At 39.4% G+C, this 15,010-nt stretch overlaps 1 protein-coding gene across 3 annotated transcripts in view; it reads left to right on the plus strand.

Moving 5' to 3' along the window:
* The window catches only part of pvrl2l (PVR cell adhesion molecule related 2 like), a 232,702-nt gene that overhangs the window by 95,745 nt on the left and 121,947 nt on the right, over positions 1-15,010 (plus strand). For all 3 annotated transcript variants that reach the window (XM_026347441.1, XM_026347442.1, XM_026347443.1), the window contains exons 3-5: positions 1,212-1,455; positions 10,806-11,099; positions 14,701-14,818. In XM_026347441.1, the coding sequence (XP_026203226.1) occupies positions 1,212-1,455; positions 10,806-11,099; positions 14,701-14,818 (656 nt within the window). The remainder of the gene's footprint in view (positions 1-1,211; positions 1,456-10,805; positions 11,100-14,700; positions 14,819-15,010) is intronic.

The following is a 15,010-nucleotide window of genomic DNA, read 5'->3' on the forward strand; positions in this document are numbered from 1 at the left end:
ACAGCACCAAAATGAGAACTTATGACTATTTGGAAGTAAATCTATTTTATTAAGCTTCAGATGACAAGTTAAGTGAAGCTACCTGAACTATCCTGATGCACTATCTACTAAAAATAAACAGTTTGAGCTACTGCAGTTTGGAGCCTGGTGTGGTCTGTCTCTTCATGAGCTGTGGCTGCAATCAATATGCAATTTGTTCACATAAAAACTGAAATTGCAGACAGGCCAAATTGTCCCATGATATTTCCCATTTAAAGAGGGAATCTCATCCACTAATTTGCTCTGACATTTGTGTTACACTCTGTCTTCCTCTTTGCAACCTTCAACTACCTCCTCTTTCGTTCCTCCTTTTCCTCTGGATGTCACACGTTTAATAGTTGTTTGCTAAATGTGTATTGATGAACTTTATTCCCCTTGCGTCCTGGTCTATCACTTCAGCCAGCAGGTTTGTATTTGACGCTGTCACTGTGAAAACTGAAAAGAGAAGAAAATCAATATGCTATAACTTCACAGTATTTTCCCTTGTTGAAGAGCTTCACACACTCATAGATATCAGAGATCAGAAAAATGAAAAAGAAATGCCTGTGATTTCAACTCTTGAAATGATGCCTATTAAAATTGCATTAGGACCCTTGAGAGTGCAAATGTGAAACACCTTAATTTCTTCCTGATATATATTCATAGCTCCTTACATATTGAGTTTTGCTTTTTGCTACTATGAACCCTTTTTTAGGCTCTTAAGGTTGATGGAACAGCACAGATTTCAACCTTTTTTTTCAGAAATGCATCAAGAAATCATGATCATGGTCCAATCATGTCACCCACCGTCGTGATGCCGTGGTTAAACAGCTTGAGGCTGAATTATGGCACAAATCCCAGCGCTCCTTCTCGGACTCGTGACTCAAAATATGAAGAGTAATTTTGTGTGACTTTCCAAGGATATGTTGAACTGTTCATGAATTTGTATAGAAATCAAAAAAATATGCTCCTTCTGATTGTAGACTTCAGTCTGTGGTGCACTCAGGTTTTCTTCCGTGTCAAACTAATCTACTGATAGCTGCACATGCATGAGTACATTGGAAAAAGGAACTGCTTATATTGTCTACTTGCTTTCAAATAGTGTCAGTTTGCTAAGTTGTGTGCAAATATAGGTTAAACAGTGGAACTTAAGTCCATAGACAGTAATACTAATAGCCAGTTTTTCTTTCCAGGTGTCTTGGATATGGGAACCCGTGGATGGCCAAAGGGACAACATTGCCGTGTACCACCCAACATATGGACAAAGTTTCCCCAACCTGTTTTTCAAAGACCGAGTTGTCTTTCTCCACAACAGTCTGGAAAACCCATCTATTAGGATTTCTAACCTAAGAATGGCAGATGCTGGTCGCTACACCTGCGAGTATGCCACCTACCCTTCAGGAAATGAGCAAGGGACGACCACCCTCATCATGCTGGGTAAGAATAAAGATCCTGTGTGTCCATGTAACTCAGATTTTACATACATTACATGAACCTTTCTACTGCTACATGCTGTAGTTCAGATACAGCTGAAAAACGTAAGGTGTTTTGGCACAAAAAGGTCAGCAGCATTTCCACTTTTCTGCAAAAGAGAGCCATGCTTGAAGCAGGCTTTCAAAAGCTGTTCGGCTACATCATTCTTGACAAGCAGCTCCCTAGCCATCTGCTTATCACTGCTTTCTATAAAAGAGATTCCCATCGGACCCACAGTCTAAGAAGAAGCAATTTAAAGCATTTGGAGAGTATTCTCAGGGTATATCCTGGTTAGATGCAGAATGAAAAACAAGGCAGATGGGTGAGAAAGATTCTGATTCAGACACGGCACTACATGTTAAGCATCAGCCCTTATATGTTGACACATTTAGGCGTGTCCATGTGATTTGATCAGCTGTCTGCAATATAAGATAAAACTTAAGTCTTCATTTCACTCTGCCATGCTAAGGTTTAGATTATGTTTAATATTTGTTATGACCTTGATTTGCACTTGATTTTGCTGAACTTTGCCTTTAAAAGCTAGTATGAACATAACTGTAATCAATTCAAATCAATGATGAGATCACAAGAAAATTATCTCAATACACTTTTAATTCTGTAAGGTTACAACCTACCAGAATTATATAGAGATCTAACAAATCATGTGGAGACGAAGGCTCAGGGTGGGCGACCATCTGCCTTGGTTGTTCAGGGTGAGAAAGAAAAGACAAACAAGGACGAAACTCACATTTACTGTAGGTAATGGGTTTACGATATAAAAAAACAAAGTGCTCTATTTCCAAAGCAGATTAGGTTCATTTAAGTAGCTGGTATTGCTGCTTTTCAAAACAATAACTGTGGGCAATTTGGATTTATTTGCTGGGTTGTGTTAATAAGAGAGTGTTTTGCACAGTGAGCATCTAGCAGGTACAATTTAGTATTATTTAGCTGTTATGTTATGTGTTTCCTTATTTCTTTTGTTGCTTAAACAACACTGTATTGGACATTACAATATGCTGGTGAGTGGCTCAGCGTGAAAGGAGTTTAATTGATGCTCTACAGATGTTGGCTTTTGCCACAATAACGAGTCATTATGTTGTCATGTTTGTCCACAAACACATAGTCAGAATCAACCTCTGCTGTGACCTTGAATACCTCAAAGTTTCAGTTTAATTACAGTTAGGCTTGTTTTGGTTGAATGACCTGAATTAAATCCTTGTTGAGAACCCTCATCGTGATAATTAGATGAAGGCAATTAACATTATTTTATTCATATGCAAATGTATGTTAAAGGAGTGTGAAACAACAGTTACGTTTTTCTTCAGACAAATCTCTTTTTACCATGGACATGGTAAATATATCCAATGTTCCTTCATTTGCTTTATTCCTTTATTTTTTAAAAGATGCTATTTACAACACCAAATCTCATTACAGAATTATCAAATTCAAGTTCATTGAGCTTATTTACAATATAATTCATTCTCTCAAAACTCAAACTAACTCTACTCCAGGGTACTAGACTAGCATAAGGTAAAAGAAACAAAAAAACATCTGTTAGCATTTAATCTCTGCTGCACAGTTTAATTTCCAGCCATCAGCTGGCTGCACCGCTCCAGACACTGGCAAGTACCGGCCAGAATGTGGAATCTGGAAAAGTGCTTGAAGTTACCTTAGTGTCTTGATTTTTAAAATCGAATGGATGTTAAGATGCTGTTAGCAGGGGATGCATCCTGTTTGTAATGGGAGACAGCTGGTGTTATTCATCCACCCACATGTCCTCCTGTTTGCACTCTGCTTACAAACGAATCAGATGTCTGGTGTCTTCCTCTCACAGTTAACAACACTGAAGAGGCTTCATGCTTGAATGTGAATAACAACAGTTCCCCTGATTGTTAGATGGTAGTGCTTATATTATGGCCAATAGTGTCAGTGCTTATACGATAAAGGACTCCAGCATTCAGCACCATCATAATGCCAAGTTGAAGAAACTGAGAGGGTACACACCATATTTTCAATTGATATAAATTACAGTTTAATACAATCTGGTTGGTGCTTGTCTTTATCATATGGATTTAGTTTCTCGGGGTGAAATATAGAAGCTCTTTGAGACCCTTTTTCTTTTGCACAAATGGGGTGCACAGGATAAGCTGTGCACTGTGGATAATAGATGGATGCATTGATGGATGGAAATCATTTGCAATTTCACAAACCGTATGTTTTTGCTCCCAGTACACTCAAAAGAGGACTATAAAGACAGCAGAATCTTAAAGGTGTGGTGACACTGTAGGTAATTTGATATTGCCTCCAAAAATTGGTCTAGGGACTCTAATCTTCAGCACTAAAACAGTTAGCACAGACTCTCACAAGTCACCGTGGAGATGCTGTACGATAAGCAGGCAATAATTAAAATTATTTAATTACAGTACCCCAGTTGTTGCAGCCGGTGGGGTTCGTGGAAAGACGAGCTTTACTATTCTTTTCATGTGTTCTCCCAGCTGGTCCAGAAATAATTTCCCCAGTAGTTTTTTTTTTAAGTAAACCTTCACACAACAATATAAAAGCCACTCTGGAAGCTTCCCTCACGGAGAACAGAGCACACCGGAGCTGCAGAACTTGGCTTTCTTGCAGAGAAAACATGAAGAGATATTCTGGTGGGCTTGCGGATGGATGTGGGCTAAGCCTCCTAAACTGCTGCTGCTGGCACAAAGCAGAGGTAGACTGGGAAATACCTGCTGGAAAGCTCACTGACTCACCTTTTGTCTGAAATTGCAGCAGTGCCAATTTCTTCGGGACAGATTCAGGTCCATGTAAATGCACTTGGCATGCTAAGTGTCTCAAAGTCACTGGAAGACCGTCTCATTTTACCTTACTGGATATAGAATCCATATGAACGAATCATATTAGATCTTATTAAATCCACAAATGCTGGCAGCCAATCATATTACAACTTATTGGATATAGAACCGCCAGTACCCCAATCAAATCACAACTTATTTCGGTATGAATACATAATCTTGACAGCCAATTGTATTATAACTTATTGGGTACAGAACCACCACCCGCCAATCGTATTACCACTTACTGGGGTGAATAAAAAAAAATCACTCACTCGACAGTGAACGTATCATGCTGTCATAAATGGAGACCATGTGAAATGAATGGTAGCTAATTATACTTCATCTTATCGGATAGAGGGCAGAAATAAGGTTACAGGTGAGGGAGAATCTAGTAGATCAGTAGCCTGGTATAAGTGTTTTTAAGTCCTCAGAGTGAAAAATTGTCCATGTAGTTTTGAATTTGAAGAGGGAGATGAGAGTCCAGAGGTTAGAGGAGTGCACCACAGACTGGAGGATCTCTGGCTGGAGTTCAGGCATCAACAGATGAATAAGTGGCGGATTGCAGTGTGAACTAGAAATGACTCAGTGGTGGAGTTTAAATTAGTGGGTGGAGCTAAAGAGCTAAAAAACAAAAATACAACAGGCAGGATTTAAAATAATGATATAAAAATCTACTACAATCAAATGCTGTTTAGACACAAGCTTTGTCTCAGTTGCATTTTTCAAGCATTTACTGTATTGTAACTATTGTGTCACTTTTTAAACATGCAGTGCTTATTTTCTACATGAACTGCAGCTTTAAAGTATAGAATTATTTATCTAATCATACATACTGCAACTGCACCAGAGAAATGTTTGCAGACCAAATCCTCTGTCTTCTGTTTATTCATGTAGGTTATTCAATAATCTCAGCCAGTGAACATATGTATAAGTTCTCTCATTGTTTGGCTTTATGACCCCAGTAGCTCAAGTCAGCTACTCAGAGACCAGCGGCTGTAAGAATGTGGTTGTACTGTGCAGCTCCCTGGTGAATAAAAGTGTGAGTGAGGAACGGGGTTTTGCTTTGAAGAAATGATGTATGCAACACAAACTCCCCTGGATTACTCAAGGTTAAACGGAAATTACTGAACCAGTCCCACCGGCCTACCTTTGGCCTCAGTGGTGCATTTTCAAAACTATGAGTAGAAATATCTTCACTTTTACAGTCATTACCACCTTTAGTTAAAGAAGGCGTTCATGGCACCACAGTTTACTACACTAACAGATGTTTTAGTTGAACCAACAACCTTGATAAATTTGTACACATGTCTTTACATTTGTTGAGTGTCCATTTGCTTTCAGTTAGCATCACATCAGCAACTTGCAGTTCAGTGCAGCAGTAGACTGGGTTTAAATGGCTATTTTATTGAGTTCAGAGGCGAGTTTGAGCTGGTTTAGGAGAGTTTTCAGCTTTTTGTTTTTGCGTAGTAACTATGACTTTGACGTGAGATTATTCCTTCTTTCGTTTTCTAAATATATATATATATTTTTTTACATTTTAGGCCCCCAGCTTGTGTTTTCAAGCTTAAATTAGCTAAATGAGTCTTGTGCTTAAATTAATGCATTTTGTCAACATTTCAATAGCAGCAAATAACGAGTTGTCATAACGAAACACACAAAACGAATAATTGCAGGATAAACTACCCCTGTGTTCCTAGAATATTCATGTATTATTAACAGTTGAGGAAACGTAGAGAGCCAAGCAGATGTTTTTGCCAACAATATCTGGAAATATTCAGCAGCAGTGTGTCAAGCTGAGAGAAGATGTTTACAAACCTGGGCAGCTGGTGAGACACGCATTCCAAAAAATTAACGAGATCCAGAAGCCCTTATTGATTTTCGGCTAATGTATGCAGCAAAGCACAAAATAAAAAAATAAAAAAATGCATCACTTGGCTGTCTTTATCGGGGTACAACTGTGAATAAATCCATGTTTAGAGAGGGAGTAGGCAGAGGAACCAGTTTGCCACCAGATCCTTCTGCTCTGCAGCCTCAGCTAAGCATGACAGATATCATTTGGTGATAGACTTCATGTTAAAACCCAGCTGATGAATTGTAGATTAACTGTATATTGTTTTCCATTTTATGCTTGAAGCACTACAGTTGAAGTTTGGGCTAATGGCAGCTCTAAAGGTCACATCAAGGGTTTTAGAAAGTGGTCAGATTTACTGGTCTTTTTAATCTAGAGGAGCCTGATGTGGATTCAAACATAGAGAAATGTGCTAATAAATGACACTGATGGAAAAAAAACACACAGTCCAGTCAGTCGTGGACTGACTGACCTCTGACCTCGCTAGTGGTCCACTAGTGGATGTAATCAGCCTGTGATTCTGGACAGATTGCTTTAAACAGTTTTAAAAGCTGCACACAGCCACACAACTGAGATTGGCGATGATTCTGGCTAATATTTGGTGGAGTAAAGGGTTTAGGTGGGTTGGCAACGGCTAAAGAGTTTAGATCCAAAAATCTTTCATCTCTCACAAGCAACATGTAACGTTGTGCAGCTCTTGGATTCAAAGCCAAGTGCAACAGTCCACTAGTAATCTACTTTAGAGCTGGATCTTCAAAAGGCTACGGCCCGGCTCGGTTCTGGCTCAGTTTTGGTCCATGTCAAAGATGAGTTGGTGCTCTGGAAGCCGGAATACGATGGCTACATTGGTGTTATTGCATGTCAGGATGTGGGTCAGTACAGGACCTTTCTGATTTGCTGTCTGGGTGTGTGGTTACAAAACAAAGCTGAATTTGACAGATGTCAGCTGTCCTGGGTGAGAACCACCTTTATTCGACAACAGCCGGTTTCACACTCTGTTACAAATCTTTGCACTTGGCAGATATCGCAAACTGGTTTAGGATTCAAACTGGCAGTCGTCCAATCACGAGACTTGTTCTGTTACAGTTGCCAAGGTTAAAAGGAAGAAGTCCCAGGTTTAAGTTAGGTCAAACATCTGCCCGGCTGAGTCTCGAGCATCCTTCCACAGCAAATGTTTCTAGAGTATGAAAGAAAACTAGAACTTTGAAATGAAATTATTTTAAGAGGTCAAATTCTACCGTAATCTACAAATGTGAGTGGGAGTTTAAAACAGCCTATAACTGTAATATTTCTGTTATTTAAAAAAAAAAACCACATCAAAATGTGTGTTTGAACTTACAACAAAAATATGTGGTGAATATAACTTCTGCAGAAATGTGTTCACCTCTCCAGCTTCCTAAGTGATCGCTTTTCTAAACCAAACTCATCTCATCCAGCTAACTGCGTTTGGAAATGTTACTGTAATGCGTTTTTTTCCCGTCTCCCTGTAAGCCTCTGGCATTCAGCCTGTTGATACTACCACAGGGGGCGTGGGGGCGGGTGTGTGGGGGCCGCGGTGTTTATTCAACTCCGCCAGCATGGCTCCCTGCTTGCCTTCTAATTACTCTGTACTCAAAATGCCTCAGACTGATGTGAGGAGGAGCGGTGGGTTCAATTGGATGCAATGTCACGAAACACATCAAGGAAGGATACTCGCGACTTGTTAAAGCTCTAAGATCAATTCAACCCCTTTCTGCCACTCTGCTTTACTCTCTTCTACTTTCTGCGTGGTCAGCCTCCCTCTCGCTGTTTGTCTATTTCGACTCCTCTGCCGTGCTTTTTGTTTCTCCCCTCTCTTACAAATCTCCTTCATGTCTGAACTCTCCGCTCTCTTCTCATTTTGGCTTTGTCGTCTTTGTCTATTGCGGCTCTCGATATCTTCAGGTTTCATAGAGACAGTATTTCTATGCTTCCTGCATTTGTAGTAAATGGACTGTGTTTGCATAGCTCTTTCCTAACTTAACAGACTAACGGCCTCAGGATACAGTGTGCCTCTCACAAACATGTTCACAGATCAACACTGAAACCAATTAAAACATAAAGCTGACATCATCATACACCATCTACTAATAAACATAACTAATAGTAACAAGCATTGATGTCAGAGTTGAATGAGGAATAGTAACTGTTCACTAAACCAGATAATGTGGATACTGTCTATTTAGAACATTGAGAACTTCAAATATACTTTGAGCATCTAAAGTTTGTTAAAAGTTAAAAAGAGTACATTTGTACCAGTGTAGAAGCATATTAACAGTACACCTAGTAATATATTTAGAGCAAATGTACTTTAACATTCACTAAATCTAAGACACATTTTAGTATATTTGATGAAAATACATTTTAAAATGTGTTTGAGTGACTTTTTATGAGCATGTTCATACTATAGTACATTAGCCTGTGTTTTAGTACACTTACTTGAAGTGCACTGTTTATGAATGTTTTGATTAAAAATGTTGATGGAAGCTATTTATTTTTATTTCAGAGAAGTGTGTTGAAACTTGAAGCAGACTAATAATATTCTATATTTATTAGCATTATGTTAATATTAAAAGTAAGCTGCGTTCAATTACTGTATATTCACATTAATATGAGCTGTGTTAATTATCTTGTATAAATATAGTGCAAATTATTATATGTTCTGTAGTTTGACAGAGCTCTTGAATTTAGATTTTCATTCGTAAATGTTTGCCTTCACACACTTGTAAGTTTTACAACATATAATAAAGTAGCCTAATTTAACTCACTCATGACTTTTAATACCCTCTTCAAATTAAAATATTAATCAAGTTGTGTTTTTATTAACATCAAATCATACCCAGCTTCCTATCTACTTACTGTTCAAAGCATTTCATTGTCATCGTATAGCCTCAGAGAGCACTGAACGGTGTCAGGCAAGAGTTTAAAGTGGTTTATTAAGCCACCAGAGGTTTTGTGTCCACACTGACCTAATTTACCTGACATCATTTCCTTTGCTCTGCATTTATCAACATTATGATTCAGTCCATATATGTGAATATTAGAGGAACATGTTAACAGATTAATAGGTTGTTCACGTTCTAATAAATTAACAAACAGCGAACATAAAGGTTGTATATAGAAATACTTCATACTAAATCCTATATTATTATATAAATGTGTCTAATGTGCATGTTTCTTGCATAATTGATGCATGACACTGCTTTCAGGACTAATTGGTGATCTACTTTAGGTGGTAAGCTAACTAGTAACATGCTAAATTGCTGAGGAACATCCTAGTGCTGCAACTGCAATTCTCATAAACTTAGAGATTATAAACAATACAGCTGTTAAAACCAAACTGATGAGTTGACAGTTAAATTTCACTTGACTATTGTTAAGTCTCTAATCGAAAGCAATTAATGATTCAGGGGAAGGTTAACAGAAACATAAACTTATGAGGTCCTTAGTCTGAAAGAGCAAGAACTTCTTTCCTGATTCATGTAGTGGAAAGAAATCCATCAAAGAACCCTCAGAGAAACCAATTTTTCCACTGACAGTAGCCTCAATAAACCAGCAGGCAATAATTGCCTGACTTTTTGTAAAATCTTGCAATTGCAGCATGTCCATCAGTGTTTCTGTATATATAAAGCTGCATAAAACAGTCTGAAAGGCATTTAGGGGATATTTACTAAATCACAACCTACGTTACAAGATGACATAAGTTTAAAAAGACTGCGTATAACAGCAAAGGGACATTGCAACACTTGACAACATGAAATAATGGAATTCACTGACATTTACAGATTGATTGGTAGCATGTCAGAGGTTGTTTTTCCTCCTTTTAAGAAAGAAAGGACACTTTCATGGAACATTGCCACTTTATATAACAAGTCCAGATCGATTTAACAAAGCTAATGGGACTGGAAATGGAGAACCACGTTTTGCATATTACTGCTATAATGTGGAAGCTTTGCAACTGCTGCCATGTTCGATGTCTCACTTGAATTGAGGGATTACCTGCTAAGACTCACTGGTTGATGTCAAAACTTTGCATTGTCACTGAGCAAAAGACACGAGTGTTTTTCCTCCTGAGAAGTTTAACTGCAGAATATGAAGAATGAGCTTTGTTTTCGGATTAGTATGAAAGTATTCCAGACTGTAGGTACTGTAGTTATGACGTGATTTAAACTTTGTACTTCTTCATTAGATATAAATGTAGACTTTTCAAGGATCTTTCTATACTTCTTCTTCCTGTGTTTGTGATCGGTCGGGTGGACTCGGGTCACACCAGAGGGTCCCCCTCCTATGTTTCATTACAGCCACAGTAGGATGCCACGGTGTATATGCACAACAAATTGATTGAACTTCCTTCTCTGCTCTCCTGCTGCATTCCTCCCTCTTCTCCTTCTCTGCAATGCATTTGATGTCTCATTCCTTCCACCACTCTTTGGTTTTTCATCTTTCTCCCCCACTGTCATTTGTATTTCTTTCTGTTTTTCTTTCCTTCCCCACTCTCTGTGTCCTGCCTGATTCTTATCATTGCTTCCTTCTCACTCCTTATGTATATCTTTCTCCATCCTGCTCGCCCTCTATCTCACCTTTTGTCTGCCTGTTGCTTCCCCCTGCAGCGAAGCCGAAGAACACAGCCAACGAGGTGACTGTCCAGGCCGGCACCAAGTCGGTGGTGGTAGCTGAATGTGTGGCGGCGGAGGGCAAACCAGCAGCCACCATCAAGTGGCTGACGTCACTCGGTGGAAACCACTCAACCAGCACCACAAACGGCCCAGACGGGACGGTAACAGTACGCAGCTCGTATCGCCTGGTCCCAACACCAGCGGATAACGGCAGGGAGGTGACCTGCATGGTTGAACAGAGGACACAGGAGCGGCCGTGGGCCCGGACTGTCAGGCTCTCAGTGGAATGTAAGTCATTACTTATAAATATTTTCATATAGTCAAACCCCAGAGGATACTTTCTTGCCATGATGTGTCATAAGTCCAACTAATAATACATATAGCTTGGCTGGATCCAGAACTGCTGTCTGGCAAGAACTTCAGACACAGATCAGTGCTTTGCCAGAGCCTGTAGGCCTTTACTTTGGCAGTCACCTGCAGATCCTTCATCACTAATCTACAGACATTACACAGATTGCAAAACATAAAGATAAATAGTGCACATTTATATCCAAGCTGTGAGATGATGACAATATGATGCTTTAAAATGTCAATGTTCGGCACTTTGTTGATACACCCTCTTCCAAGTCACCTTATAATGATCTATAAAACAACAAAAACAACATCTGGTCTATTTGCAGTAACATCTGAGAACGTGTCTTCAGTTTTGCTCCCACAAACGCTGTGGGTGCAACACAGAAATATGAATAAAACATGATTTTATTTTGTTCTATAGGCCAGTGTTTCTATTATACATGGCAGTGCAAAGAGACTGATAGCCGTGCGACTGTATGTGCTAATGGAGTGCAAATTTTTACCACTTGTGTTTTTCTACTTAGCATTTGATTCATTATGGTGGTAGGTTATTATGCAGTCAGCCACTGGAACTCTTTGGAGTGAATTTACACGGCAACAAAATCCTAAAACCACTTCTCAACTTGACTCTGCCTTGGCTAAAACTGTGTTAAACCTTTATTTGCCCTGAATATGTTTACATGATCCCAGGTGGAGTGATGATGCTAGCCTATAACTAACACACTTTTTATTAAACAGATCGCTGGACATACTTAAATTATAGTTTCTCTACCATTGTGATATTTAATTTACATTTCATTCTTGTTTCAGAGCAATGTTTACTGCAAGAGATGCACAATATGCTGGCACAGAACTTTTATCTTTTATATTTTTAGGAGCATAGAAAACCAAGAATAAACATATTTGCCCAAAAATATGTGCGCACACATTGCCGTTATTTAATCCATTTAATTCCATTCTAATTTACATGGGATTAAAATATTACACAGGTTCAGCGTGGCTTTACAGAGATTTAAGCATGCTGACAGCATCTTCTCAACTGTGTGACCTTGCTGTCGTTTACTGCAAAGATAGAACAAATTTGTCTTTGCTCAGCCTCTTTAATAATCTGCAGTTTTTCTGCCGCACACACACACACACACACACACACACACACACACACACACACACACACACAAAATCAAACTGCCTGTCAAGCTGTTGCAAGACATAACGAGGAATACATTTTAAAAATTTTTACAAGACCTCTGAAAACACACACTCTCATGCACAGGGTCCTGCCTGCCCATCCAGCTGTCGAATTATGTTTTCTGGCTTCTCAGAAACATACACAAACTCTACACCTCTCTATATAAGCAGAACATCTATTATACGTGTGTGTGTGCAGTATTTGTGTTTGCCAGGGTGTATTTGAACACTCAAATATCAACACAAAAATGGCTGACAGATCCCACTTTTCAAGCTATCATTATCTGCACTGTGGGCAGTAAGACAACCTCAAATACTGTGTCTGTGCTTATATACTTGTGTGGCCACTCAGTGTTTATCTGCTAAACCCAAAATCTCACTTTAAACTTAAACCAGCTCCTATCCAAAGTAAAACAAAGTCAAACTGATACAAATGGTTCAACTCTCTCTCACTGCCAATTCAAGCTGGGATTATTGCAGGAATGTTCGCCACGTTAATCTACGTGTAAGGTAGTGTGCAGTATTGGGATGGGGGGTCCTTCCAACCTGCCGGCATGGGTGTTTTTGCTGTGTCTATTCATGCTTAGCGGTCTCGAAATGGTGGCAAAAACTCATTAGTGCAGTATCATGTACAGTGGAGCAGAAACAAGGAGAAGAATAAGTAGGTCAACAAGTCTTTAGTAGCACAACCAGTGTTTATTTCAGTTTAATGTGTCTCCAACCTTACTCCAACGCTGTAACCGGTCACCTCTGCCTAGTCTCCAGCTGCGTGTCCTAGTGGTCTTTGAGAGTCGCTTTGTTTCTCAATTTGCTCAGAGGAAACCAAATTTACTACATGTGGTTCAAGATGCACAGCAGAACTAACAAAGCCACATTTATTCGATCTCAGTTTAACAAGGGCTGAAATGCAAACGCAAATTGGGCCTCACAGTGATAGAAGGACCAGAGCGCGCACACGCTTACACGGTGCCTCCTCGCTGTGGATGTGTTAGTTTAGTGATGGTGTGAGGGCTCATGTCTCCTGTCTGCTGTGTTACTGAGATCAGCTTTTATAGGTCAACACTCTCTAGGAGAAACACACACACACACACACACACTTCATGCTCCTAACCCTCCTGTCCTGCTGCTTCTTTCTCTCACCGCCTCGACACCTTCCTCTGCGTTTCTCCATCTCACTTTCCTTTCAGTCTCTCAGTCTGTTTTTAGTTTTCAAACTAACTCTTTCAAGGAAAGAAAGCCACTTAGGTTTCCTGCTTGTTTGCTGCAGTCACTTTAACACAACGCTCTTGTGACACTTTTACTAACCGAGTTCTTCTTATTCTCGTCACGATTTTGAAGGAGATATTGTTTAACGTGAGGTGGTTTTCTTTTTTGAACACCACCATGTGTAGCAGACACACAGGTTTTGTTTGTGACGTGACATTTCAACACGTTTCTGAACATTTATTAATACCACTGCTTTTTGCTTTAGTTTTTTTCTTTCTTCTATCACTAAACCTGCACACGCATCTACTCCATGGTATAAAACGAAATATGACAGTGACCCAACTGTGACCTGCTTTCTATCAACTATATACTGAAAAACAAATCCCTGGTGTCCTTGAGAGTTGAGAGCTCGCCGGCTCTGTGTTCAAATATTAGTTTTTTTGATTAAAAGTCAAATGTACAAGATTAAATAAAAGGTTGAGTAAAAATGATAACACACAAGTTCACGCACAACACCAGTAAGAACCTCACTTCACTAAGAAACATCCAGAAACATTATAGCTTAGACTAATTCAAATTAATTAATATGGTTATGTGTTAGCTCAGGTTGATGCTTGAGATTGGCAGAAAGACTAAATGTACAGTGGTAGATTGTGTGACCTGATGTGCCATATTCCAGATGTCCCTTAGAAACTATTCAGATTATTGTCAAACAAACCGTTTTATGAGCTTTTTAGAGGCCAAGTCTGTTTGGTTTAAGAGGTTATAGCTAAAACTGATCAGAAACAAAACATTAAAAACAAATAAAGCTGCAATAGTTAAACTTAAGGGTCATAACTTTAACGCTATAGCACCACTACATTAGTTTTCTTCTGGGTCCGGCGTCTTCTATAACTATGAGTTAACCAGTAGTATTACTTGTAGAGGCCTCAGTCTTTCTGGACTGAAGGAATAAACAATGAGTGCCGACTCTGCACTGTGGGATTCCTGTGGAGAGTCTCAGAAAACCAGATGACGTCAAGCTGTCGTATAAATCTCAGTTCCTCTCACTGTGCTCTTTTAGTTTTCTTAAACTAATAGAAATCCTATTTCATTGCACCCTGTAATAACTAACTCTCTTTCTGTTGTCTTCTTTTTTCAGACCCTCCCTCTGTGTCCATAGAAGGCTACGACAACAACTGGTATGTCGGCCGTTCAGACGCCATGCTCGTCTGCGTGGCCAACTCCAACCCCGAGCCCACCACCGTCACCTGGACCACGTAAGAATGGCAACCTGTCCGCCCGTGCAGTCGATTCGTCTCCCTTCAGTTTTTAATTGTCTGTAGTCACAACAGAAGTGTGCATAGCAGTTATTGCTCTTTAATCACAATTTCTTAGTAATTTTTTGATGAACGCAAATGCTCCTAATATCTCATCCTGATGGACAGATGGCGCGCTGTGTTGTGTGTGGT

Source organism: Anabas testudineus, chromosome 11 (assembly GCF_900324465.2).
Source record: "Anabas testudineus chromosome 11, fAnaTes1.2, whole genome shotgun sequence".
Lineage (NCBI taxonomy): Eukaryota > Metazoa > Chordata > Actinopteri > Anabantiformes > Anabantidae > Anabas > Anabas testudineus.